Source organism: Lampetra planeri, chromosome 23 (genome assembly GCF_965212315.1).
Source record: "Lampetra planeri chromosome 23, kcLamPlan1.2.h2, whole genome shotgun sequence".
Lineage (NCBI taxonomy): Eukaryota > Metazoa > Chordata > Hyperoartia > Petromyzontiformes > Petromyzontidae > Lampetra > Lampetra planeri.
Genome location: NC_136129.1, coordinates 10,154,691 through 10,181,105, shown reverse-complemented (window position 1 = coordinate 10,181,105; position 26,415 = coordinate 10,154,691). Strand labels below are relative to the sequence as shown.

Here is a 26,415-nt window from a genome sequence, read left to right as displayed (position 1 = left end):
TCGCGTACCCCCCCCAATGCACCTCGACAGCTTGAGAAACAATCAAACTTTCCCACAGGATGTCGCACTTACTCGAAACTCGTTGCGATAGCCGATAATTGTGAATTATGTGATAGCAATTTTAGATGAGTAGGGGTTATCAAGTAATTCACTCCTTAGCCATGAAAGTACGGCTAAAGTTTTTCTACCCACAGTGGTACCAGCTTTCACTCTGGCCCATGAGCTACTATGCTGAGGCCGTGCCGAAAGTGTTGAGACGCATTTAGATGACGCGGAGGAGCCGTGCCCTCATGGTCAGAATCTAAATCTTGATTTACACTGGAGGAATCCGACGAGCTATAAAGCTCTTTTTCACAGATGCTCAGTCCGGAGTGCAAAGTATAGGAATGGAACATGGGGCACTGACGTCACGCGCAACAAATGCTTTGTTCTCCATACCCCTGGCCCTGCTTGGCCCCGAGGTAGATTCATGTGTCTTCTCGTGAGGCCAGCGTATCACGGTGTGGTTCTGGCTCTGCGTGGCAAATTGCCAGTGAAAAAAAAGCACCCGTAGTAACGTGAGGGCCCTGGTCTGGCTCGGCTCGGATGTGCCGGTGGAAAACGTGTTTTGTTGTTGCTTGTGGCAGGATTGGACGCGTGACGGGGAGGCTTCAGAAGGACCTGGCTGATGACGTGGTGGCGTCCATCCTGGAGTGTTTCAGGTACCGTTACGAAGCCTGCTCACCGATGTTGCGCGCAACACTTGCTGCACGCGTGCAGGGTCGGACTCGCAGATCACTGAAGCGATCCATTGCCGCACTGGTTCCATAGCTCCACTAAACGGGTAACACGACAATGGTTGATGAAAAAAAGTCCCCCTCCTCCGTACACACGCGTGCCGCTGGATGGGAGGTGTTAGGCGGAGCTTGGCAACGTCATCTTTGTAATTATTTTTGCATTGTGTTGGGTATGGCTTTTCGGGGGTATCCCACCTCTCTTTTGAACATGGTGGTTGGTGGTGACTGTTCATGGGGAACAGCGGTGGTTCCGTGATTAGCTCACCGTGCTACCTGGCTACTTGCGTTCAATTCCCAGCCATGGCTGACATCAGTGGCTCGTGAAATCTAAGCCGGCTGGCACCGGTCCAGCGTGGTCAAGTACGGTCAAACAACCCTCCCACAGCTGACACAGCATGGGGGAAGGCCGAAGTCGAGTATTGTATTGACAAACGTCTGTCAATTATTGTTGTTTTGATGATGATGTATTTATGGGAAAGGGGATCAAGCAGGATTGTGCCTTGTCACCTCTGGGCCTCGGTCAGTTGTGTTTGTGCCATAAGCAAACTGCTGTTGACAAATCAGTGTCTAAATTCATCATAAGCCATGTTTCCAATTTGTTGACATTAGAAAGCGCAACGTATTACGCTGCATGCTGTGATGCTCACAAGCACACGCATTTATTAGCGATGTGTTCCCGAGTTTTGGATTAGTCCAAGAAAACAGTCGCCAACTCGTGCCTAGATGTATGACATTTTGGACGATCCGACAAAAGCATTTGCTTGGGATTGATCCAATAACCTGACATAAAAGAACGTGACGTCACTTTCGTGATGTCACTTACGCGCTTTTGCCGACAAAATTAATGCTGCGTGACATCGGGTGATGTCATCGTTGGCACGAAGATATGAAATTGGTAGGTAATGGAAGCGATCAGAGAGTCTGAAAGAGATACAAAATGTTAACATCCGAAACTCATCCCGAGTATCAGTGTACATTGCGTACCATACTCACGATTGTGTTTCTTTTTACCGCATTCTGTTTGTAAAGTGGTGCAGCCCTGCAGTAGCTCTCTCTGGAGCAAACTCTAGAGAGCCCATCTGGAGGTTATCTTGGCCTACTCTTCCACACTTTACTTGTCCATCGACTGACCGTGGTGAGTCCACTTACGCTGCCGGGTGGACAGAGGCCGGGGCGGGGGAAGAGGGGCATCTAAGAAACTTGCATCGTTGTTTCGGCTGTCGTGCCAGGAGGTCGGTTCGACCCGACGACTTTCTGACCGCAAGCCCAGCAGCCTGCTGCCCCATCGACGTGACCGTATGAAGGTTAATTAATAATTCGTTGTGGGGGCTGTGAAGCCTGGAATATATCCTACGCGCTCCTAACACACGGTCTTGGCAGCCGCACGCCCGTTCGTATGACGGCGCACGGTCATTAGCGTAACAGGCTGGGGAGCGGGAGGGGGATAGGGGGAAATAGCAGTCACATGTTCGTGCCCTGGGAGTCCGGGTTGGTCGTGGTGCAGAGCTGGCCAGCCAGAACTGGCCACGGTGCCACTGGTCTGTGCTGGTCCGAGGTAGTCGTGGCCAGGATTTTCGCACGTGGAGTGAGTGGGTGAAAAGGGGATTTATGGGGGGGTTAGCTGAAAGAAGAGCCGTGATGTCCATGGGCATTACATGAGCGGTAAGGAGCGTTGTGCTTAATGAGCGTCGTGGAGGTCAGACGGATTGACCGTGGCTTATTATGATGTTGATTAAGTGTATTAGGTTAAACGACATTCTTGTACGTTATCAGAGAGTGCCGCACACTAAACAGCACTTTTAATGAGCCTCTCATTTTAGAGATGGCACCACCTTCATTGCATTGCGAGAGTGTTGGTTGAGCTTGAGCAGGTGGGTAGAGTGCCTTGCACATTACTGTATGTAACTGTGCTATTTTCATTTTACCAGGTAAGGTCCACTGAGCTATATTGCTCTTTTTTAGAAGCGACCTGGCCACAAATGATAGCTCAAGGAAGTGGCTTATCGTGCGCAAATTCTTAGCAGCCAAATACTCTCAGCGCGTGGTGACGTTGATTCTAAATGTGGAGGGAAAAACCGGAGGACCCGAAGAAGAATCCACACGACCACCATGGGGAGAACTTGCACACTCCAAATATACAGGCATCGCCAGGGTCGGCATCACCAGGGTCGGCATCGAACCCACGACCTTCTGTATACCGGGCGAGGTAGTTAACGTCTCGCCACCGTGGCACGCTTGACAGAGCCATCCTTATTTGTGCTTTCCTGTTGACTGACCCTACGAGACGAGATGACTCTTACGGGCGGCAACGACCCCAGGAATGGATTTCTGCGTTCACATGACCAGAATCGGGACCACCCAAATTCCACGGGGGGAGTGGGGGGGGTTTATTTAGCCTAACGCAGGCTGTTGACATTAATCACAGTGCGCATTGCGAACCTCGTGAGTTGCGTGTGACTCGCTTGTGACGCTCCCGCCATGGTGGCGTTTTGATGTTGTTCTAATGCGTCATTTTGCAATGGGCCATCTCGATGCCCCGTTTGTTTGAACATTATGAAAATGGAACGATGGTGTGGGGCTCTGCCTTGTACAAACAAAATAAATGTCAAGAAAGAGCATAATTTTTACTTGAATGGAAGATTCCTCCATCCATCAAAATGTTGTAATGTTTATAGCACTTGCGATGCGGTAACTTATACGATCTACGATTTCACAATCGAGCTTAAGAGGTGTTTCAATTTCTTACTTATGTACTTATACCTGCATTTTTAATAACCCATGCACGCTATTTATTTGACATTGACGCAATAAGGATATGTAGGAACATGCCGGGGAGGTTATTTGTTTAATCTGCAACTCGCATGATTCGGAGTTCAAGTTGAATGTTAATTAATTTAAACTTTCATAGGGACCTGCAGTCATGTTCTTTTCTTCTTTGGCTATCACATGGAATGCACACGGTGGAGTAGAGCTCTGCACTATGACCCCAGGGCCCTCAGTTCAATTCCCAGCCACAGCTGACATCAGTGGCGAGCGATTCCCTGAGCCCGTTCTACATGCCCGCCATGCCTACGTCTCCTGCACTTCGGCAACCTGCACTAACCAACGTGGGGAAGTATGGTCAAACCAATCCCCACGACCCTGATGTGACGTGGGGGAGACCTTCCAGCAGTGACTGACAAAAGGTTCCGCACACTCGTGTTCATTTTCCTCTTCATCAGCTGGAATTATGCGTTTCCGTACGTGATCTCCACATGCGTTCCCACCACCTCTCGTAGCCTTCTCTGCTGTCGTAATGGTTAGATCCCATTGTGCCAAGACTCTGTCTGCTTGGTCTATCCACCTGGTCCTGGTCTTTCCATCTGGCCCTCGGATGTCGTCGTTTCCACCTGTGATGCTTCCAGTGTGTCAGCTGTTTAGTTTGTTATTGTACTGTATTTAGTCTTCTCTAATGTCACCCTTCCTCGTGCAGCTGGGAAACTTTGTGGCGGGGCAGCAGATTCGTATCTTAATTGCTGCGTAGAATGCTCGTGGCCGAGTTTCTGCGTTGATGTTTTTTTGGTCTCAAGATGGTAAAGTGCAGTCAGCCCACGCAGGAATTTAAAAGCACTTGGGCTGCAGACTGGAGAAGCAACTTAATGGAACTTTTTTTTACGATGCGGCTGTTTGCGTCCGGGGAAATTAATTACAATTTCGATGCCTGCGCATGAAACATTACCTCTTGCTTAGCACTATGACACCCTCTAATATTTAGCCCTCATTCAGATATTAACGTAAAAAAAACACGTTTTAATTTTAAAATAATACTTTGTTGCAACTCACGTGCTTCTACAGATGCATTGCAATGCCATTTGGACAAACTGATGGGAGTGTGCTCCAAGAATGCCAATCGTTGTTGTTGTTGTCGTTGTGAGCCCGCTCGCTTCCCACTGCCGGGAGAAGGCCACCACCATTCCTAAGTAGTTCCAGTCCGGCAGTGACCTCCGAACTCTGTGACGTCATCTCGCCGCTCTCCTCTCTTCTGCTCTCTTCCGCTGTTTTCCTTTGCCTCCGCTCGAATTCCGCTCCGGAGTTAACTTTTTCCCATGTCGTCGGTCGTCCCCCACCACGGCGGATCCCGGCGTATCCCCCTTGATTTCTTATTTCCAGTGCCGATAGTTATTACGTCGTGAACAAACATGCCGGGGACTCGGAACACAAAGGTCCCTTGTGGATCCACACGCGGGCTGCACTCTCCCAGGATGTCCAACTCTCTCCACCTTCAAGTGTGCCGCAGTGACATCGCTGCAGTGGCGTCATGTTAAACAATCTAGGTATTACATAATTCAGGTACGACACAATCCAGGTATTACACAATTCAGGTGCGACACAATCCAGGTACTACACCACCCAGGTCTCTCTTTACAAGACAATAGCCATGGTATTTATTGTGATACATCTAGACGTATCACAAACATGACACATGCCAGCTACATTTGTGACTGGCATGATAAGGAGGGCTTAATTTCAGCCAGGACTGTCAGGGACTCAACTCCTGAAACTATTTCCACCCCTTGTCTCGTGTAGTACAGCCCTTCCCTGTGTCTGGTCTATTGAGATTAGAATTGCGACGATTAAGTTGATCACTCGACTAAAACATTGCAATCGACTTGATCGATTACTTGGGCCCCTTGAAAATTTGCCTACTGCCCCGACATCCCTTCCTTCTGAAGGTGACAAACCCCTACAAGCCACGCCCAGCGTGACGCGGCCGATAATGACGATGTCATCGCAGTGCCCATCTCCTCCCTTCCAGTGATGACGTTTGATGGGAACAGAAGTGAGATTTTTTTTTCCACCCCAAATACGTTCATGTTATCCGAGTAGATGAATAATCAAACTGATCATAAAGAGAGTAATTGCTTACTCAAATAATTGAAGAACCCAGCTCTAAATGAGATGTTTTCACGGCAAAGACGAAACAAATATCTCCCGTATAGCCTTCAACTTACTCTCGGGGCAAGTGCTATTTGCGAGCACCTGTGATGGCCGGCACGGCACACAAGAGGGTGGGTGGTCAACACCGTGCCCAACCGCCTTTGTTTCCCCGGTGCTGATGTTTACATACCGCACTAGCTACTCATTTAAGGCTGCTCTGACCTAGGGGAGCCTTCGACCAGTTCAAATATTCGTTGTCACTGTTGTCGGTCGTAAGCAGAAATTGAACTCTGGCCGCCCGGAGTTTTGTCGCGCAGTGCGCTAACCGCTGCGCCACGGCTCCCCATTTTCCACGATGGGCACGCTCGCGGCTCGCTCTCGGCCACGGCACGGGGGCTCGCCGCTGATGGTCCCTGGCGGCGGCCCGCGGGGGAGAAACTAGCCCCGGGGCGGCTTGTGTCTTATCTGCCTTGCTCGGTGCAAAGCTTTTGATCCGCTCTCGTAAAACTTGGAACGAGGGCCGTAACTTACCTGCATCGCGGTCGGTGTGTAATGTGCGCAGGCCCCCGGGGAGAAAATTGCGATGTGTTTTCTTTCCCCTCCCACTTCTCGTGCTCGCCCTGTTGGGACACACATACCCAATGCGTCCGGTGATTTTTACGACAGCACAGAACAATGCGGATTTAACAAACAAAAAAAATCCAATCCAGTCTATGTCGGGAATGCTGCGGCGCACCGGTTCGCACACCGGACTCGCAAACCCGGAGATTCCATCTCCCGCCGGTGCAGACGTTAAAACAGTGGTGCACGTTGATCAAATCCGTCCGCGTCCGTTCACCCAGCAGGTGTATGAGGGAGCACCGTGGCTCAGTCCATCGGTGCGTCAAGTGTGGTGGGATAAAGCGTGCGCGCACTTGGAAGAGTAATCTTCAAAGATACCTTTTAGATTGGCTTTTAATTGGGATGCTTTTATTGTGTGTTTTGTTGTGCATTTTTATTATATTTTTCGTTCATTATAATGTGATGTAATTTTTTAAGAATGTATCATTCTTGTTGTTGTTTACATTGCGTCAGTGGCTTCATTTAGTCCTGTAAAGCACTTTGTATTGCATTCTTTGCACGATTTTATTTTAAATATCGCGCATAGGAGCTTTCACACATTACCACGAGTGGCAATTTAAGTGCTGCCCCTTTGGGTGTGCGCGCGTTTTAAAGTTGCGCGGGCATCTTCAGTTGAGGCGTGGGATGTGCATTCCTGATGATAAATGCAATGTGTGTTTTAACGCCGTGCCAGATGCATTAAATTATACTCTATTCTGATTATATTAATATTTGCGACACTAATCCACGCGGGCTACATTTTGACATGCCGTGACTCGAGTTGTTACATACCCTGGGCAATTATTGACTTAGGGATATTTTTTGCTCCTTCGTTCCAAATGATCATAGCTGCAGGTAAGGTAAAAAAAAAAGTTTGTACGAAACTATAAATAAATTCACAAAAGGCGCCAATGGTTTGGTGGAGGGCTTCGTTATCGTACCGTGATCTCCGGATGAAAAGACGCTCCGGAACGTACGCAGCACCCCCAAACTTGGGCCTGACGTTAATAAAGTTACACACAAATTTGGTCAACAAACAAAGACAAAGTTTCCCCTTGTGTAGCCATAGCAAGAACTTTTGGGGGAAATGCTATCGGCGAGCAAAAATCCAGTCACACACACACACACTCCCCCGTAGCAGATTGTAAGACGCAGTAGCCTGCTGCGATTTCCAAATTTACTTTTGTTCAACCGGGCAAGAACTCGATGGGACCAGGACATTGACTCACATTTCCAAGTGTCACCCAATTCACCAAAATGGCAAAAGCGATAACATGAAAAGAGAGTAGAGCAGTGAAGCAAATAAAATCGGCGCAAAACAAATAATGATTAGCTAATCCGGATTTTTATCTCAAATGGTTCTCTGCTGGTGAAGACACGGGGAGGCCTAGAATGTGTTCAAGCATTACCTGCCACTGACGTTAGATGCGGACATTCGATGCACAGACGGACAATTAAAAACTCTCCTGTAGCGTTCGACGACTCTGGTAACCATCCAGAACAGGCAACATCAGCCATACTTATGAGAAGAGGATGAAGACTGATGTTGACCGTGGCCAAGAATCGAACTCTGGTCCCTGGTTCAAGAGCACATTGTGGGTTACTGTGTCACTCCCCCACCTCTCCCGGTACAGTGCAGCCAGTTGCAGCGCTACCTTCGTATGTTAAGCAGGGCTTACGCAATTTGCGCCGATCTTTATCTCGGCGATAGGCTCGTAAATTGCCAGTAATTGACGACCGGCTTCAGAAAGGTCAGCTCATTCACGTGGAAAATATGGCTTTTACTAGCGCATAAAGCGACCCATTTGGAGTGGACCTGCACGGGGCAGGCAAGGGCCGACGGGCAGGGGAACCGTTTGGCCGCACTTATAAAAGTTTCCCCTTTGTGATCTTTTTTTGTTGTGTTTTATTTTTATTAAAATCACGGTTGCTGAGCACGGGGCTCCAAGGGGGAAGGAGGGGGTGGCACAACGGCAAGCGGCCAGCGACAAACGGCACCACGTCGAACGTGGAATAGACGGGCGCTAAACGGGTGGGGCTTGGAAGAACGTTCGCAAATGATGATGACGATTGGAGCAAGGACGACGGCAAACGCTGCTGGGGAATGGACGACTGTGGTGGGGGGGACGTGGGGGGGGGGCATTTTTTGTAAATTGAAAGATTAGTATTAATTGCTTGTACATGTAAATTAAGTTTTTTAGTAAGCACGTATTTGGTTTTATAATAATGTATTCGGAATGATGTATTCGTCAAGTTAGGTTTCTTGGACGTGCAATCAGAATACAAGAGACTGAATGTGTATGGGGTCTGACCGGGGAATTCTATGTGCCACAAGAGGCTGGAGAAGACAGTGAATTAAGCTACGTAATCAATTTGAACGATCGGATTTGAACTCAGAGGAGTATCTCATGGGCAGAGTTAAATGGAAGGATGTCCTCGATGGCCAACATCTTTGAGACTGGACATGGCACACAGAGAGAATTGTGCGATTGGTAATTTATTTCCAGGATGCCAGACATCCACTATAGGCAGAAAAGGCTCTCCCACGAATTTAGTCCGGCTTCGAGAGATTCCATCATCATCATCATCAAACAGCTTTGCCATCAACTTCATCCTTGCTATCATCATGATGAAACCACATCACCATCATCACCATCATCACCATCATCACCATCATCACCATCATCACCATCATCACCATCCTGGTAGACACAAGTGCTCGATACACATTCATCACGCGCGTTTGTCTTCATCTAAAAGTCAGATTTTTTTTCCATGCAGGAAGTTCTGCTGAAGCCACTGTGCTGTACTGATATTTTGCATAGAACCCCTAGTAATAGTAACAATAATTAACAATATGTATTTATTTCCTGAATAGTCTTTACAACCTCATGTATATGTACGTGAATATGACCTGTCACTCAGCAATGCAACAATTATTTGCGTCTCTGGCTAAATGTGGTGGTCATCCAAGAGCATGACGTATATATAGACTTGTATAGATAATGGGAGCGCTGTAATTAACAGGCCTCTCTTACAAAAGAGGCTCATGGTCCGAGCGAGCCCTTGCACGGTGTAAAAGACAACTCCACCGATGTATCGGTTTCATCCGGCCAGGCCGCTCCGCGGGAGAGAGCGAGCGGCTCGTAATGGGAAGAGTTGTGAGTTAAAATCCTGGTTGGGGGTTAACTCGGGACCCATCATCACTGTCAGGTCGATAAAAAAATGAATACCACTTTGTGGAATTTCCACCACTGGCTGCTCAGGGCTGTAAAGAGGAAATGAGCGCTGCCTCAATGCTCTTTTGAGCCCGGAAACTATTTCGACTCTGACCTTTTGATCTGTTTAACCCCCGCCAGCGTTGGCGAGACGAACCAGGCGTGGCACGGCGGCTGTCTGGCGCTGGCCGAGCTGGGCCGCCGAGGCCTCCTGCTGCCCTCGCGCCTCTCCGACGGTAAGAGCTCGTCGGCCACACACGCACGAGCGCGCTCGTTCACATCATCATCATCATTGTCAATGTCAATGTCATTGTCGTCGTCGTGATCACCCAGACAGCAGGCATTGGCTGTCGGTGCAATGCCTCAGCAGATATTGCTGGATGAAATCATCCCCAAGCCATCTCCATCTCTCACGATATTGCGATGTAATAATCCACGTAGCGCCTGCACACCAGCTGAATCTGCTGGTTCCATCTCCCTTTGATTGGACGTTTTCTCAGACTCTTTCTATCCCTTTCTTCACTATGGGAACCTCATTTGCCAGTAAAAATATGATAATTGGTTCTTTACCCTTCTATCTGGCAACAAAACTGACACCTTTTTACAAGGAGTCATGTTTGCATAGACCGCAATACCTGCAGTCATAATACAAACAAAAGAACATAACTCTGATAATGTGCACTGTCCTTAAAGTTGATTGATCCACACCCGAGACAGCTTTCCTTAGAGCCTAGTCTCATATGGGTTGGACCAGATGACGCCAAAAGGTGCACAACTCAACTTTAAGGACAGTGCACATTATCAGAGTTATGTTCTTTTGTTTGTATTATGACTGCAGGTATTGCGGTCTATGCAAACATGACTCCTTGTAAAAAGGTGTCAGTTTTGTTGCCAGATAGAAGGGTAAAGAACCAATTATCATATCCCTTTCTTGTCAAGTGGTATCGGTGTCGCTAACCTACATATTTTCTCCGATCCACGGGTTCCCCTTTGTGTCTCTCGGTGTAATGCCACGCACGCGTCTGTCCAAAGTAAACATTTCATGCCATACGGGCCTCTCAAGAGGGATGATATTTCAAATTATGCAGCAATAGCTGAGATTACCCAGTGCGCTTCTATTTTGCATCAGGCCCGTCCCATTAAATGCGTGCAAGAGTTTTGAAAGGGAGCCTCTCATTGTTTCCGAAGGGAACACACCTTTCTTCCCAAATGTTCGTTTGCCCAAGATATTTATGTATGTATGTATGTTGAACTTATTTCGCACCGCACATAGCCAACCGTGCGAATCGGGAGCTTCAGGGAAAGGAAAACAAACTAAACACAAAAAGCAGTTCTAAAGAAATTAGTTTGTCAATCTGGATATAAAAGTGCATTGCTCCAGTGGCTTCCTAATATCGGAAGGAAGAGCGTTCCAGACGGTCGCAGAAGCGCATGTGAAAGCGCCGCAATGCGGTGACCGTCCTTGTTCGATGGCCAGCCAAAATCTGGCTGCTGAGAGGATGGCCGGAGTTTGCGTGACGGTGGTTTATGCTCCTTTCCGAGATCACGGAGGGATTGCGGTTAATAGCCCCGTTGTTGAGACTGCTCATTCTGAGCGAACCCCATTTCATTGGCTTCATTAACATGCCCCCAGGATTGTGTACAACTTAACATCTTGGACTGCAACTCGTTTAATTATGGCCGGAGCTACAAATAGCTTAGACATGATCTGATTGAGAATGCGTACAGCCTGTTATTGTTTTGTTGATTCATGCGTGCGTGTGTTTACGTGCTATTTTGAGATTAATCAGATGGTATGCGCATACAATAAACTATATTGTGATGTAATACATTTAAATCCGAAGGTGTGGAATTACATCCCAAATAACGCCAAACAAATCTGACATCCAATAAAATGGGATTTTATTTTAATACGATGGCTGAGCGCAGGGCCCAAAGACCCAAGACATCAAACGGCCAGCGACAAACGGCACGGTCAAAGTTGTAATATATGACAGTTATAAACACGTCTCTTGAATGGAGCGAGGTTGCTATTGCTTGGGAATAGAGACGTTGGAAGGGAACTCCAAAGATGAGCAGTGCGAGGGAAGACACAGGAAGAGAGGTGTGGTCACCTGCAGTGTGGTTGGTGAGGGAGTAGGTGAGTGGGTGGGTGAGTGAGTGGGTGAGTGAGTGGGTGAGTGAGTGAGTTGTGCCCTGCAGTGTAGTGGGTGAGTGAGTGGGTGGGTGGGTGAGTGAGTGAGTAGGTGAGTGAGTGAGTGAGTTGTGTCCTGCAGTGTGGTGGGTGAGTGAGTGGATGAGTGAGTGAGTGAGTGGGTGAGTGAGTGAGTGAGTGGGTGAGTGAGTGGGTGAGTAAGTGAGTGAGTGAGTTGTGTCCTGTAGTGTTGTGGGTGAGTGAGCAGGGGAGTGAGTGAGTTGTGCCCTGCAGTGTGGTGGGTGAGTGAGTGGGTGAGCGAGTGAGTGAGTGAGTGGGTGGGTGGGTGAGTGAGTGAGTGGGTGAGTGAGTGAGTGAGTTGTGCCCTGCAGTGTAGTGGGTGAGTGAGTGGGTGGCTGAGTGAGTGAGTGGGTGGGTGGGTGAGTGAGTGAGTGAGTGGGTGAGTGGGTGAGTGAGGGAGTAGGTGAGTGAGTTGTGACCTGCAGTGCAGTGGGTGGGTGAGTGGGTGAGTGAGAGGGTGAGTGAGTGAGTTGTACCCTGTAGTGTGGTGGGTGAGCGAGTGGGTGGGTGAGTGAGTGGGTGAGTGAGCGAGTTTTGCCCTGCAGTGTGGTGGGTGATTGAGCGAATGAGTTGTGCCCTGCGGTGTGGCGATGGGTGAGATGGAATGGTGAGTGTCTGTCTGATAGACTCGGGTCCTCTGCGTGGGTAGAGGAATCAATGAGCGAAATTCACGGGAATAGTCACCACGGTAGTAGCGATAAGAGAGTGTTGAGGAGGCGACTGCCCACCGGCGAGCAGAGTGAACGAGTGAATCGTGGGTCGCCGATCTACTTGACGGCTCTGCGTTGATGTGAAGCAAAGAACGAGGCCTCTCACCATTGCAACGATGACGTGTTTATTTAGATGATGCTACATGCAAGCGAGTGCATTATCGTTTTTATGATTAACATCGTTCAGGCGTTGAGAATGCGTTTTCGGCTGTATTTACAGATGTGTCACGATCGATTACTTGTGCTTTGTTTGCCCTACATCAAAAAAACATTTGGGGCGAATTAAAAAGTGTCTCTTATGAGGCTGACGTGAACCCGGCCCCGGGCCCACCGGCTGGGGCTGCCGAGCGGTGTTGATGTCCCGTGTGGCGTGTTCACAGCGGAGCTTCCGGTGCAACATAATAAACCGGCTTTTTTTATCCAGGGTTGGGGGACCGTCCTTGCCTTGCTCTTATCATTGGCCACGGGACCACCTTTATCTAAGCCTGGCAGTTGGTTAATCCTTTGGTAATTTGTCTGAATTGTACGAGGTTTTATGTCTCTTGTGTGCGACTTTTGATTGGGAAAGTGCTGTTGAGAGCAGTGTACGCACTTAAATAATTTATTTTATGTACATTTACATTTTTACTGATGTCCGTACGCTTAACTATATACCTGCAGTATCGCCACCTTCATTTTGGAAATAATTTAGCTTTAAAACATGTCTTGCGTTTGCATTTATTAACCGTAACATACACATGCAGCAATCTGAGGTTTACAGTGAGTGTAAACATACCACCTACAAATTCCTGTCATGTCATTAAGTGATCAGCAATAATTGTAATTACCGTATTCCCTGGGTTATAAGAGGGCTGCGGAAAACAAGACACATCCCGACTTGTGGCCAGTATCAATTAAGTCACAGGCAAAAATCCCTCGTGTAGCCTGAACAGACTGTAGGGGCAAGTGCTGTTAGCAAGCACCTATGAAGGCTGGTACGGCACACGAGGGAGTGGGTGGCCAACAGCACGCCCGGCTGCCCTTGTCTCCCTAGTGGCGATGCTTACACACCATACCCAGCACTAATTATTTTTATCTGAGTCGACGTTGGGGAGGCCCAGGACTGGTTCAGATAATCGTCACTGGCGTTGGCCGTGAGCGGGAATCGAACCCGGGTTGGCAGGTTCTAAGCACAGCGCGCTAACCTCTGCATACACACACACATACACACCTGCCGGATTATAATACGCACCTCAAACTTTATAATCTGGAGAACACGGTAACAATTGAGCCACAAAATCATGTCGTTCTTGATCAAATGGAGATTTTTATCACGTGAATAAACTTTCCGATCGTTCGTAATCATCACGAGCCCACCCTGAGCTTCGATATGGGTGCGTGGACTCATAACGGACGGCTTTGCAGTGTGACAACTAAACCACAGCATGGCTCTGGCCTGCGTCGAGTGCGCAATGTGCTGGAGTCTCTGAACCTGCGGGGGGTCGGGCGTAGACGCTAAGCCTCCCGTGATTCACAGCCCTCGTTTCCCCGGTGGCCAGATGGATTTGTCAACCCCGGTGCGTGCGTGGTCGCGATTCGATCCGGGAATCCGCGATTTTGTTTTTTGTCTCACTCCCCGGCGTGGTTTCCCCCCCATCGTTTGTCCTGTTTCCTGCACGGTTACGTTCAGTGTATTGGGGCGAATGTCATGTTGAGCGTAAATTTATTTATCGATAAAAAAATATATAATGGCTGTCGAGCCTTCTGCCAATCCACTGCTGGATAAAGTCCTCTCCACGCCGTGTCAGTTATGGGCGTTGTTTGACCACCGCTGATATGACCCGAAGTACGTTGTAAATAATGGATTCTTCCAATCGCGATTTGATTGATCCACGGAGGAGCGAGGGTGACTGATTGTCCACTCACGAGCCATCTCGCGTGGTCGCACTACCGAGCCCTACAAATAATACAAATAATCTGCTGTAGCTTATCAATAAACCACTTCGTTCATTCGTATAAAAACGTGTGGAAATATACATACATACATAAAAACGTGTACGGAATACAACCAATCCGCCTATGTTGAACGTCCGTAACTTTGCAGTGTTTAATATCGCATCTTTATGTGGCCGAAACTGTTTCTGCCGTAACTTTTCCATGATATTTGCGGCGTTTTGCTGTCATTACAATTTACAAACGCGCGCTCAAAAATAATAACGGTCGTCCCTTTGCTTTTGTGGTGCCGTGACTATGGGGCGGGAAACCTTTCCCTTTCTCAAAGGGGAACCTGAGGCATGCGTGTCCAACAAAGGCGCACGCACGCTACGACCCACACGCTACGACCCGCACGCCAGTTAGCTGACCCACGACTGCAGATGCCGCCAGTGCCGTGCCCCAGGGGGGGCCCGCGCTTCGACATCACGGCGCGAGATGTTTGAAGGCGTCGGGTGGGGGGGGGGGGCCCACACGGTGTGGTTTGTCCCGAGCCCCTTCCCCCTTCCCCCTTCCCCCTAGAGATGGCCCAGAATACCGTTCAAGTCCCGAATTACGCAAAGGGGTAGCTCGAGTGATCGCGCGACAGGTGCCGCCGTTTGCCCGGAGCCACGTCATCGCAGTCAAAGTCCCTCGCCGTGCTCCTCTTCCCGTCGTGCTCTCTCGCCGCTCGCTCCTGGTTCTTTGTGTCGCCGGGCGGGACGGCGACGACGCCGGGCTTGGCCGCCGCCACGGAGCCGGCGTGGCGCCGCGAGGGCGCGTCGGGGCGCGCCTGCGCGTCGCCGTTCAAGCCGGCGAAACCGCGCCACGGCTTCCCCGCGGCCGCGCACTTGAGACGAAGGTCGAGGCATTTGGCACCGCCATTCGGCGACCTCGGCGCCCGCGTGGGGTCGCTCCGCTCCGCTGCTTTGTCGTCCTCGTCCGTGGCGCCGCCCGGCGCGGGGGCTTTGCGGGCGTCCGCCGTCGTTTGAAACCCGCACGCGGGCCTCGCGTCATCCGCCGCGCGCCGTTCGCCGGAGTTCCTGCGCGACAGGTCGATGGCGCCCGCATCGCGGTCCCTCTGGAGGCTCTCCAGGGTCAGATCCTTCTGGAGGCTCGCCAGCTCCTGCCGGATCCTCCTCAGCCTCTCCTGCACCTCGGGGCCCTGCTTGCCGTCCTCGGACATGGACCTGGCGACGCGCTCGTAGGCCGACAGCTCCTTTTCCACGTCGTCCGCCGACTGTTGGAGCTCGGCCGCCGCCGCCTCGGCGGAGCGAGCGTCGGCGTTTTCGGTCGCGAGGGCGCTGCGCGGGCGCCCGGATCCTGACTCGATGGCGCCGGCGTTGACGCCATCGATCGCGAACTTGCCCCCGCCGTGGAACGAGCCGGCGGCGCCCGCCGTCGGATCTCGCAGGGAGCCGACGCTGAAGTTGAGCGGCCTGTCCGTGTGCCCCGGAGGCTTGGCCGAGCCGGGCCTGTGCTGCTGCTGCTGCTGCTTGTGCTGGAGGCCGGCGCTCGGGGGGATCCCGCAGTGGGGGCCCAGCACAGGGAGGCTGCACGGCAGCGAGAATTTCCTCTTGGCTTGCTGGGATCTGTCAAAAGTGGGAAGGAAGGGCACTCGTGAGTTACGGGTGCAGGAACACAAGCTGTAACATGGACACCACCTATTTAGACAACTTTATGTGAGGCCTTTCCATGCCCTGTCTTTCATGGGGCTTCTTTGGCCGTGCTGGTCACTGCACTTTAGTGTAGGGAGGCAACTTTTACAGGTTCGGAAATCAGTTGTCGCCGATTTTGGCAATGACGATTGTTTACTCGCTTAACCTCAATCACTCAACCCGCCGACACAACGAGTCTCTCTCTATTCGGGGTCCGTCCTTCGGCCTCGCTCAGACAGGAGTGAAACGCGTTCGGACAAGCCTCCGGTGCGAGTACAAGGTACCGCCACAGCCGCTGCGTTGCCCACAACCAGATCCAAATCACTCGCAAGCGGGGAGACGCGCCACCCCATCCCGCCATGCGTCGTGCCCAGAGCGAGCAGCAACAACAGCAGCAGCGGCAATGGCGGCAGCGCGTTTGGTGGGGCGTCGCTCTCAGCGGTCGCACCACGATTCTGGAATCACTCGGCCTCTTGGCCGCCTCCAGCTTTCAATCCCGACCTTAGCCATGTTTGAATCACGATGTACCAATCGGCTTCGATGAAACTCTTTGTAAATGCTCGGATTGGACCGTGTGTGGTTTCATGTTTTCTGGCTGCCTTTTTTTAAAGCCAATCTGTTTACATTCTATCTTCGTTTGGAGCTTTCGTGACTGCAGAGTGTTTACATTCTCTGTCGCATTTTGTAAAATGTTTCTCATTGCCTCTACCGCTCTCCTCACGTAGTCGCTTTCTTTTCCAGATGCCACGTGATGCTTCTCGTATGGTAATGCCGTTTTAATGCAGTTCACCTTCTTACTACAATCGCCTTATGCACATTTTCCCCGAAATTATCATTACGTGGGAAACGTTCCTAAAACGTTGCGTTCCTCAAATGTTTTTCTGGAGACTCAGGTTGCTGGAACTCAGGTCACTTCCAAAAGTGTGATACTTCACGCGTCTCAATGGGGTATACGCTGTCTCCTCCCCAAGCACAATCACATGGGACCGGGCTGAGTGCTCTGACACTTTGCATATACCCTCCCCGCTATTAAACACTGTATTACGGTGTTTTATAATTCCCACCTCACTTTTGAAAGGCCACGTAAATCCAAGTTCATCATTCGTGGAGGCTTTCACAGCTCGGACCTGCCTATGTGGGTCATTCATTTATTCATTCGTCCGCGGTCGCTGAGCGCCCCAAGCTCTCGCGACCGCTCGCCCACAGGGCTATGGAAGCGCACTGCTGCACTCTGCCTTCACAATTCCATTCGCCCGCGTTTAGCGGCGGCGTTTCGCGAACCCACCTGCTGACGGGCGGCGAGGAGGACTGGAGGTGCGGTGAGCGGCTGGCGTCCGCGCCCACCGGGCTGGCGCTGCTGAAGCTGCTCACGCTGCAGCTCCTGCTGCTGCTGCTGCTGGGAGACGATTGCGCGCTGCCCGCCATCGAGTGGCCGTTCACCCTGCTCATGTCCAGAGCCTGCGCCAGCTGTTTTCCCGAGTCCTTCTTCGGCGGCAGCACGGAGGCGAACGGGAGGGCCTCCACCATCGGCTTTGGCGGCGGCTTCGGCACCTTCGGGGGCGGCTCACCGCCGGCCCTCGTCTTGGCGGCGTGGTTATCCGGAAGTGCCGTGTCCGGCTTGAAGCCGTTACTGCCGTGCGGCCAGCATTTGGACGTCAGAACCACGGTGGGAACCTTCTTGCCCCGCAGCTGGCTGAGGTTGGAGATTTCAAACGGCTTCCCCGCCTTGACGTCGCCCCTGGCCCCGCCGCAGTACTGCTGCTGCAGGTCCTGCCAGGCCTCCGCCACGTGGGGCATGCGGAGTTGTCCCTGGAGGCCCAGGAGGCTCGGCAGGGAGTGGAAGAACTGGCCGGCGCCGACGGGTACCCGCGTGCCACCCGCCAGCCCGTTGAGGTGCGGCACGAAGTGCTGGTAGCTCAGCGGCAGCGGCGGCGGCGGCTGGGCGCCGTGCGCGAGCAGGGGCCCGAGATACGGGTAGAGGCTCGGGTAGTTTGCGGCGGCCAGCAGGGCCGGCCCGGCCCGCAGGCTCGAGAGCAGCTGCTGGCGCTGGCTCTCGAAGCCGCCGAGCAGCGGCGGCGGCGGCGGGGGAGGGTAGCACGTCATGGAGGGCGCCGCGAGTCGGGGCGCCAACCCCTGGGCCCTGGCCGCTTGGGCAGCAGGCGACGGGAAGGGGAACCCGCGCTCGGCGGCGCGGTCCTCGCCCTTGCGCGGCGGCGCTTGCTTCTGCACGGAGTACACGTTGGTGATGACGATGTCGTCGGGCTGCATTTCCCGGCGGACCTTCTCCAGCAGCTTCCGCTTGACCTCGTCCGGCGACTCGAGCCCGCGGTCCGCGTCGTCGTCCTCGTCGTCCTCGTCGTCGTCGCCCGCCCGGTCGGCGTCGTCCGTCTCGTTCTCCTTGCTGAACGCGCCGTAGGCGCGCGCCGACTCCGTCGCCCGCACGCTGTCCTCCTCCGGCACCAGCACGACGTCGCCGCCCTTGCGCGATATGAGGCCCCTGCCGGGCCTGTGCGCGAGCTTGGCGTCGGCGCCCGACAGGCCGTCCCGCGCCGTCGCCTTCTCGGCCAGCGCCTCCTTGACGAGTGAGAGCGAGTTCTTGCAGAGGCTGTACTTCATGTGGTTGTACAGGTGCGACTTCTCCAGGCAGGTGAAGGGGCACTGGAAGCACTTGAAGTTGTAAGGCTTTCCCCACGGCCTCGGGATGTAGTGCGGTTTCTTGGGTTTTCGGATCTTGTTCTTGTACAGAATCATGTTCTTGTCCAGCTTGGAGCCGACGTCTTCGTTGGTCATCGTGGAACCTTTCGCCGGCCTATCGGTCGCCTCGGCTTTAGCGTTGGCCGCGAGAGGAGCTCATGTGCGAACGGGGTAAGAGGCGCGGTGTCGCGACGCGCGGTGGCTCTCCGCCCGCGGTTGCTTCGCTCGCCCAGTGATTCGCTCGTCGGGTGGGGGATTTGAGCCTGCGGAAGGAAACGCGAGAAAAAAACGACAAAAAAACAAGCGGGTTAGGAGGTTATGGTCATTATTTCAAATGCGGGGGGGAGACAAGACCTTCTCAGGTGCGATCACCGTGTGACCTTTGCCGGACCATGTCATTTACTCTTGCAGAATGTTTGTAACTTGAGCGATGTTGAAACTCTTGTTTACAGCCCTCCTCATCGACTCGCCGAACTAAAGGAAACGTTTTCATTGGGAAAGTCAATAGTGATTCTTTGCTCAAATCAGCATTGCGGTCGTGATGCTGATCTCCTCAGCCCTGAGCTAGTCATGGAAATTCCATGTTCCTATCAACCCTGGAGGGATGATGGGTTCAGTGAGCCCCCGACCAGGATGTGAACTCGAAACCTTCCGATTGCGAGCCGCTCCCCCTGCCGCTGAGTCACACTTTACGTCACATGGTCAGATCCTCTCATCAGTTGGTCGCGAATTACACGCAAGGCAGGTTATGTTGCTGCGCAAAAGCGTAGGGTTTTTCACGTACGTTGTTCACACGAAATGTTGCAATTAAACATTACGTCAACTTTGAGTGCTGAATAGTTTTGCCAAGATTAAAATTTCCAGAAATAGCTGCAGGCTTTTACTTCTGTAAATGCAAATTAGAAAGACTTGACTATGAGGAAAGGGACGTAATTTGCATGTTGGTCACTGTTGTGGACACTTTTCCTTCCGGCGCGGCAGATTGACGGCGAGGGTTGTAAACAGAGTTGTATCATCGCTCCGGTTACGAGAATTCCACCCCTCCCCACCCCCACCGAGTCAGCGACGTTTCCCGGCAAAGGTCAGCGCCGGCGTGCACTCAGTGGGGGTGTCCACAAAGGAAAAGAGATGTCGCCACTCAAACCCCCCGGGAGGTTCCTTCACTTTACCCCTCCGTACAAGCCAGCCCGTGGATGGACAGAGGCAATGTTGGATGCAGAATCTTGCCTGTCCTGACGGCGATTAAAACCCGGCGCTTGCGGACAACTTTAACCACCGCCGATTTGCCAATATCCACACCCAAAGACACCGTGTTGCACGCGTGACAGGGAAGCGTTTGGCACAACGCAGAGAATGATGCGTCGGAAGCCACAGGGGGGGCGCTTAGTGCAAGGTTAAGAGCTGCCGTCCCCTCTCGTTGACCCCGCTCGCAGCTTTGTCTCCCCACCCACTGTGCCCACCGTGAACTAAGCCTGGAAATGACCTCCTTGTGCCGCGGGTGTTATTCCGAATGGAATGAAAGTGGCCGGGCGGGGGGCTTGCCTGTCCCCCTCTCGCCGTCCCTCCCCGTAGTATCTAGTCCGAGAGACAGATACAAGCCGGCAGCGCTTATTCAAATATTCCTTGGAGACTGTCCGTCGCGCGACGCAGCGCTGCTGTGCCTCGGGGCTTTTACTCGCGCACGCACGCGGCTATCGTGAGATAGAACATCCGCTCGTGGTCGTCATTCGGCGAACACGAGTAGTGGGCGGGCGGCGCTGGACGTACGCGGTTTGTTACGCGAGTGTGTGCGTACGTGTGTGCGTTCACACACCGGTGGGTTTTGTGGCATGGCGCGGCAACAAATGGCCGATCGGCAGCGCACCGCCGCCGATCCTGAGTTTACCAGATCAGCGCTGCTGATCTGCGCAACATTGACCGTCGCGCGGGGACGCACAGCGCGGCACGGTTTTTCTGTAAAATTCCATGCCTCTGCTATTCGTGCCTGCGATCTTCACTTCTTCACGACTTTATAAACGTTGTATCAAAGCGATGGTTATACTGCGTACAGCAAACTACGGTAATTCATTGAGTTGCTGTACGTATTGTTTAGTTTTTTACAAGCGGAAAATGATGCGAAGATTAAATTGCCGTCCGCATTATAACAAAGTATGTGGTGACGGCGCTGCTGCTGGGTTGGCAGCGGTGCACGAGCACAGCTGACAACAACAGCTCAACGCTATGGCCGTAAAATAAAAAAATATAAAATATATAACATATAATAGGCGACGTTTTGGGCAATAGCCCTTATAACACATTATTTTCATAAGGTAGTTGATATGTAATTGATGTAATACTAATGTACTGTCACACCATACGTAGCTAATCGGAGTTGTAAAGTTGTAAAGTAACTTTTAGATCCAAGCTTAACTTAGTAACTCGTCAAACATTTAATCTTACGTTGAACCAACTTCATTTGGTTGCGAGTGGTATTTAAACACACGCACACGCAGACGCCGTCGGGAAAATTCCAGAAAAAAAGTTGCACTAAACACTTGAAATTAAATATTGTCGAGTAAAACTGAATACTTGAAGCGAAAATGCAATTCAAAACCAAAATCTAAACTCGCTGGCAAACGTACCTCTCGACGGCTCGTTGAAGGACCGGTGAAAAAACTGGAACACAACTCCTCGGCTGAAGCGGCTCATCTGCCGCCGGGGGACTCTCTGGTGTTGTAGCGGAGGCGCTCCTGAGCGCGAGAGCCGATCCACGACGCTTCAGGTCTCGTTTGCCCCAGCGGCGAAGCTCGACGCTACCGCACGCCCTCCGCCCGCGACCTCTCGAGACGAGTGAGGATGCGGCATCCCGTGGCGTCGTATAAGAAACGCGTTCCGCCGCGGGCTCGCGTCTGTCGAAACCTGCCGAAAGCTGGCCGAACTGGGCTCGTTTGGCCCGCCGGCTATAATGAGGACACGGTCCAATCTGGCCGCCGTCGATTCCGCACCGACTCTGAGCCAAGTCCAGACCAGCGGCAGCCTGACCCAAACCCAAACGGGTCGGTTAGCGGCGCTTATTTATTTATTTACGATAACATTTACGAGTCCCAAAAACACCTGACTGAGAAATCCGCCCCACCCCCGCGCGCGCTCCGCACCCACCCCGCCTCCCCCCCCCAGCCCCCCACCGTCACCTGATGCCGCCTTCGAAATTAGCAGCGAGCCCCACACTCCCCTTGTGTTGTCGTCATCGTTGTTATCGTCACGGTGATCGTTAGCTGCTCAAAATCGGCTGCTCAAAATCATGCTGATGAATTTCGATTTAAAGCTTTCGTGACTGCAGGGATTCATCTTCTTGGTTTTTTCGGTAAAGTCACGTAGAAGGTTCCCTTCTACGTGACTTTACCGAAAAAAAACCAAGAAGATCATGCTGATGCTTCGATCTGTTTGTTGTGTGCAGCCATAGATCGTTGTGTGGTCCCCACCGCCCTGAGTCCACCTCCGCTCAGTCATCCGCCACCTCTCGACTGCCGTGAGGGCATTCTCTCCTGAGTGTTTATTGCTGGCCCTCGTCATATTCGTTAGATGATTCTTTCCCAGTGTCCAGTCGCGTTAACTGTCCAAATGAAATAACGATTTAAACTGATCTACTTGGCTGATTGGACTCGCGGCGTGTGCTCGCAACTGGCCGGCATGGCGTACGAGAAGCGACATCTGATATGTGAACACACAACATCATACCCTGCTGTGCCCGACAGGATGGAATATTGTTGTCAGAGCCCCTGGTTATTGACACGATGTGGGGGGGGGGGGGGGCGTGGTGGGGACTTGTTCTCCTCCACATTGAAATAATTAAAATAATGACTTCTAATTCATTTATAGTTTTAAATGAAGTGGAGGCGGCGCTCATCCCCCGTTCACGGCGCTGATCCCAGCGGGGGAAATTCCACGTCCCCATGGCACGTGCAAGTCCATCCACGGGACGACCGCCATTTCGCTTCTCCACAATGGGGTTACCAAAGAATGATTTATAATTGTTTTTAATAATTGAATTCGTCCCTTGAATCGTTATGGATTAGATCGCGTAAATATAAATGTATTGTTAAACCCGCCACCACCCGACACAGCCAATTAGTAAGGTTTGAACATGCCAATTCGTCACTAGTACAGCACACCGATGTGCTGGAGAGCAAATCCACAAAATTTACAAACTGAGTACGACGTTTCGCCAGTAACTACAACTAGCATATCAGGCAATAGCCACATTTGTGTTACCGTGATAACGAGCGCTGCTGTCACCGCTGTCCGGATTGCTCGTCTTCCTGCGAAGCTTTCGTCGCTGGCCAACCGCAGACAAACAAAACGAAACCCAGCGCTGCGGCGCGTGCCCCCTCGGAGCGTGGGGGTGTCGCTCTCATCTCCTGTTTAATGCGCCGAGACGAGTGTGGGAAATTCCACATTCCCATGGCGGGGGTTCAGTAATTTCATTGAACAACCACTGTTTGCTTGTCCACAACAGCAGCACTTGTCATTGTGTTGACCCAGGTGAGACTGAAGTGACCCCCAACTGGGAGTTGAACTTGTAACTCGAGCCACGTGCCCCGACCTATCGCAACCGCCCGGTGGGAATGCATTCCTTCGGGCGGTGGATAGCAAAGCTGAGTGCTGCCTGGCGGGAACTCAGAAGTGGAACTCAGAAGTGGAACTCAGAAGTGATCGTGGCCCCGAGAGAGAGAGTGACCCTTCTCTCTGATGGCATTGCGAAGTTTACAATGTCAGGCTCCGCACCATTTGAAGTAGGTTGGGCGCTACCAGGCACATGGTGGTTCACCGATTAAAATCGACTCATTGCGCTCACGATACATGCCAAGTGAATGCGAATTATACGATCGTCTCCCATTTTCCGCTAAATGAGTGAAACCGAACTGCGCTCACGAGGCAGAAAAGAACGAGAGACGATACAAGTCGGACGGGATAATAAAACAAACAAAAAAAGCTACACACATTCAATAATTCTTGAATCAAACGTCAGCCCAGAATCATGAACGTTCGTGGAATTGCCGAAGTGACGGTCGCGCTCGCGCGCGGCCGAGAGAGTGAATCCCTGGTGGGGCGCTCGCCCCGTCCGTTGGCAGCGCCGCGGCGTGAGCACGCGACCCGCTGGCAGCGCACCACCCTCCGGTATGTTTCAAACGCGCGCGTCGCTCGTTACCGCGCGCTTGGCTCCGCCGGCGTGCGGTAAACGGCGGCATTGTTGCTCGTCGGCCGGGCGATGGGCGGGAGCTGGCTCCGGGGCACGAGCGCGCACCTTTGGGAAGACGCGGCGCCTCGTTCGCGCCGCCGAATTCCAGTGGGGGAGGGGTGAAGCCAGCCACGGAATGTGCTCTCGCGGGGGAGTTCGCTACCAAAACCATCTCTCGGTTTTCGTCGTTCGCTTTTTACGCTGCAAAATCGAAGCGTTTGCACGAAGTCCAGTCGGAGTGGTTTGCCGAGCCCCATCGAGTTTATCGTTTTAAACGAAGCGGAGACGGTGCTCGTCCCGCGGTGGAAATTCCACGTCCCCGTGGCATGGACGAGGCCATCCATGGGACGACCTCCAGCTCGCTTCCCTAACAATGGGGTTACCAAAGTGGAAATCTGATAAGGTGGAGCGCACGGTTGTTGGCGGAGGCCGCCCGCACTGGCCGCGGCCGTGTTGTGCAAACACTGAGGATATAACTGTCGGCGGTTGTGCGGCCCTGGAAATGCGGCTCGAGGCAGATCTCCCCGTGCCCTCTGTACGCCTGCAAGCTTTGTGTCGGCAAACCAAGATGTCGGGCCGGTGGCGGTGGGGGTGATGTTTTTGTACGTTTGAAGTGTCTCCGTGCGAGATGGTGGCGCGGCGCGCACGCAGCGCGCGTTTACGTAACGCGCCGTCGATTACAGCACAGAGGTCACGTGGTGACGTGGAGGGGCGCACCGTGGCCACACCAATGATGTGTTAAGCTGCTTCTGCGGTGGTGATTGCGATTCCAGAGTTGCTCGCTTACTTTGGTGTTTATTTGCTTTTAGGTTTTTGCACCGGCAGTCAGCTTGTCGTTACATGAAGGGGGCTGTGGGGTTTTGGCACATGGGTTTGTTGACCTGTCAGGTCTTGCAGCCTGAATTGAACCGGGATGGTGGCCAAAAAGATTCCCAATGCTGAATCATCTCCTGCAAAGTACTCAAGTGGGGATCGCACGCAGCCCCAAGCACACAAAATGCCGCGTGCTATGGAGAAGGGCCAGTGGCCAAAACGTCACCTATTACACGATTTCTTTTGAAGCCCACACACGGTGTTATTGACGAATGCGTTGAGTTTTAGTCGCCAATACGACTGCGTGGCAAACCTGGCAGCACCCTCGTGAAAACGCGCCTCGGTGAGCTTTTTTCCAGTGTAAACAAGCCAAATGAAACACGAAAATTAAACATCGAAATCGACTCTCCCTTGCGCTCACAGTGGCACGCGTCGGCCGCTAACGCCGCCAGCGCTCAGCCAGTCTCCACGCGTGCCACTCGACGGCTCGGCAGCCCCCTTGCTGGCACCCCCCCCCCGACCCCTCCGTTGCCCTGCCGGTGCCCCTCGCACCGCAAGCTCCGGCGACGGTGGCAGTGACCCCCCCCCCCCACTACCGAAAGTCGCGCTTCCGATCCCAACCCCCCGCCAAACCTCCGCAGCTGCTTGCGGAGGAAGGGCAAGTGTCCGGGGTCGTTGGCGGCGCCCCCCCCACCCCACCATCCGCCACATCCCGTCATCGTCGGGGATTGAACTCGGGCCGACCGAGATGTCTGCCGATCCGAGTAAATTGCTCGGTAGGCGCTGTGGCTGTTCCACCTCCGGGATGTTTTCCAGTTTGCGTTTGCCGCCGCGAAGACTTCGTACAAAAGGGGAACTCCACGGCCGCCAAGCGCTTTGAGCGCTTTGCGGGGCGGGAACGCTCCGCCGGGAGCAGGGGATGGTGGCGTCGTTGTTGTTTAACTATTAAGCATCGGGCTCTTGGCATCGGGCTCTTGGCGCTCTGAGGCTTAACTCTGCGGTGCAGAAACAAAACGCAAGCTGCCTTGGAGACTCGCCACATTAATCATTTTTCTGTATTCTCTCGCAAAATAGCGCGACCGCACCTTAGCCGAGTTGGCAAATGCTTAAGATTCCTGGCGTGTGTTTCTCCGCTCCTGCCTCTGAGCCATTTCACCGAGGCCTGCTGCCTTTGTCTGGAGCCAGATGACAAGATTCGCATTCATCGCTTCTCTTGTCACGTCGACTCAAGATTCAGCACCTTGCGGTTACTCTGCAGCAGCCGAGGTATCGTGGTGTCCCATCGGAGCGCGAGTTTGGGAATCGCTGAGCAACCGTCGAAGGCGCGTGCCGTTGTCCTCAACAGGCGGCTTACACACGTGTCCCTGTTGCAATGTGGTCACCCAGAGCAGACCGTGAAACGTATAACGACTGGATGCCCGATTGACAAACACGGAGGAGGTATCGCAGCCGTGCACCGCTGCGCTACTCCCGAGGCACTTATCTCAATGAATAACCCCACCTCGATGTAAAATTATCTCTGTTGCTCTACAGCAACATCAGCCATGCGAAGCAGACCGGCGAAATGGACGCTGACAAACGTCACCGTTTGCACTTTGCTTAGACGAGTACATGCGGTTGTCGTGTGTGGTGTCATGTGCGGCGGT

General features: G+C 52.5%; 2 protein-coding genes across 2 annotated transcripts in view; one reads left to right on the top strand and one right to left on the bottom strand.

Annotated features, from left to right (window-relative positions):
• Positions 1-26,415, top strand: part of TBCD (tubulin folding cofactor D) — a 119,023-nt gene that overhangs the window by 18,369 nt on the left and 74,239 nt on the right. The window contains exons 12-13 of the mRNA XM_078605216.1: positions 627-701; positions 9,653-9,747. Of these exons, the coding sequence (XP_078461342.1) occupies positions 627-701; positions 9,653-9,747 (170 nt within the window). The remainder of the gene's footprint in view (positions 1-626; positions 702-9,652; positions 9,748-26,415) is intronic.
• On the bottom strand, positions 14,913-21,752 carry LOC144726478 (uncharacterized). The gene is made up of 3 exons (XM_078605217.1): positions 21,360-21,752; positions 17,330-19,001; positions 14,913-15,978 (listed from the first exon to the last, which is right to left on the bottom strand). Exons 2-3 carry the CDS (start codon positions 18,832-18,834, stop codon positions 14,961-14,963), a joined length of 2,523 nt encoding a protein of 840 aa, XP_078461343.1. The 5' UTR covers positions 18,835-19,001; positions 21,360-21,752; the 3' UTR covers positions 14,913-14,960.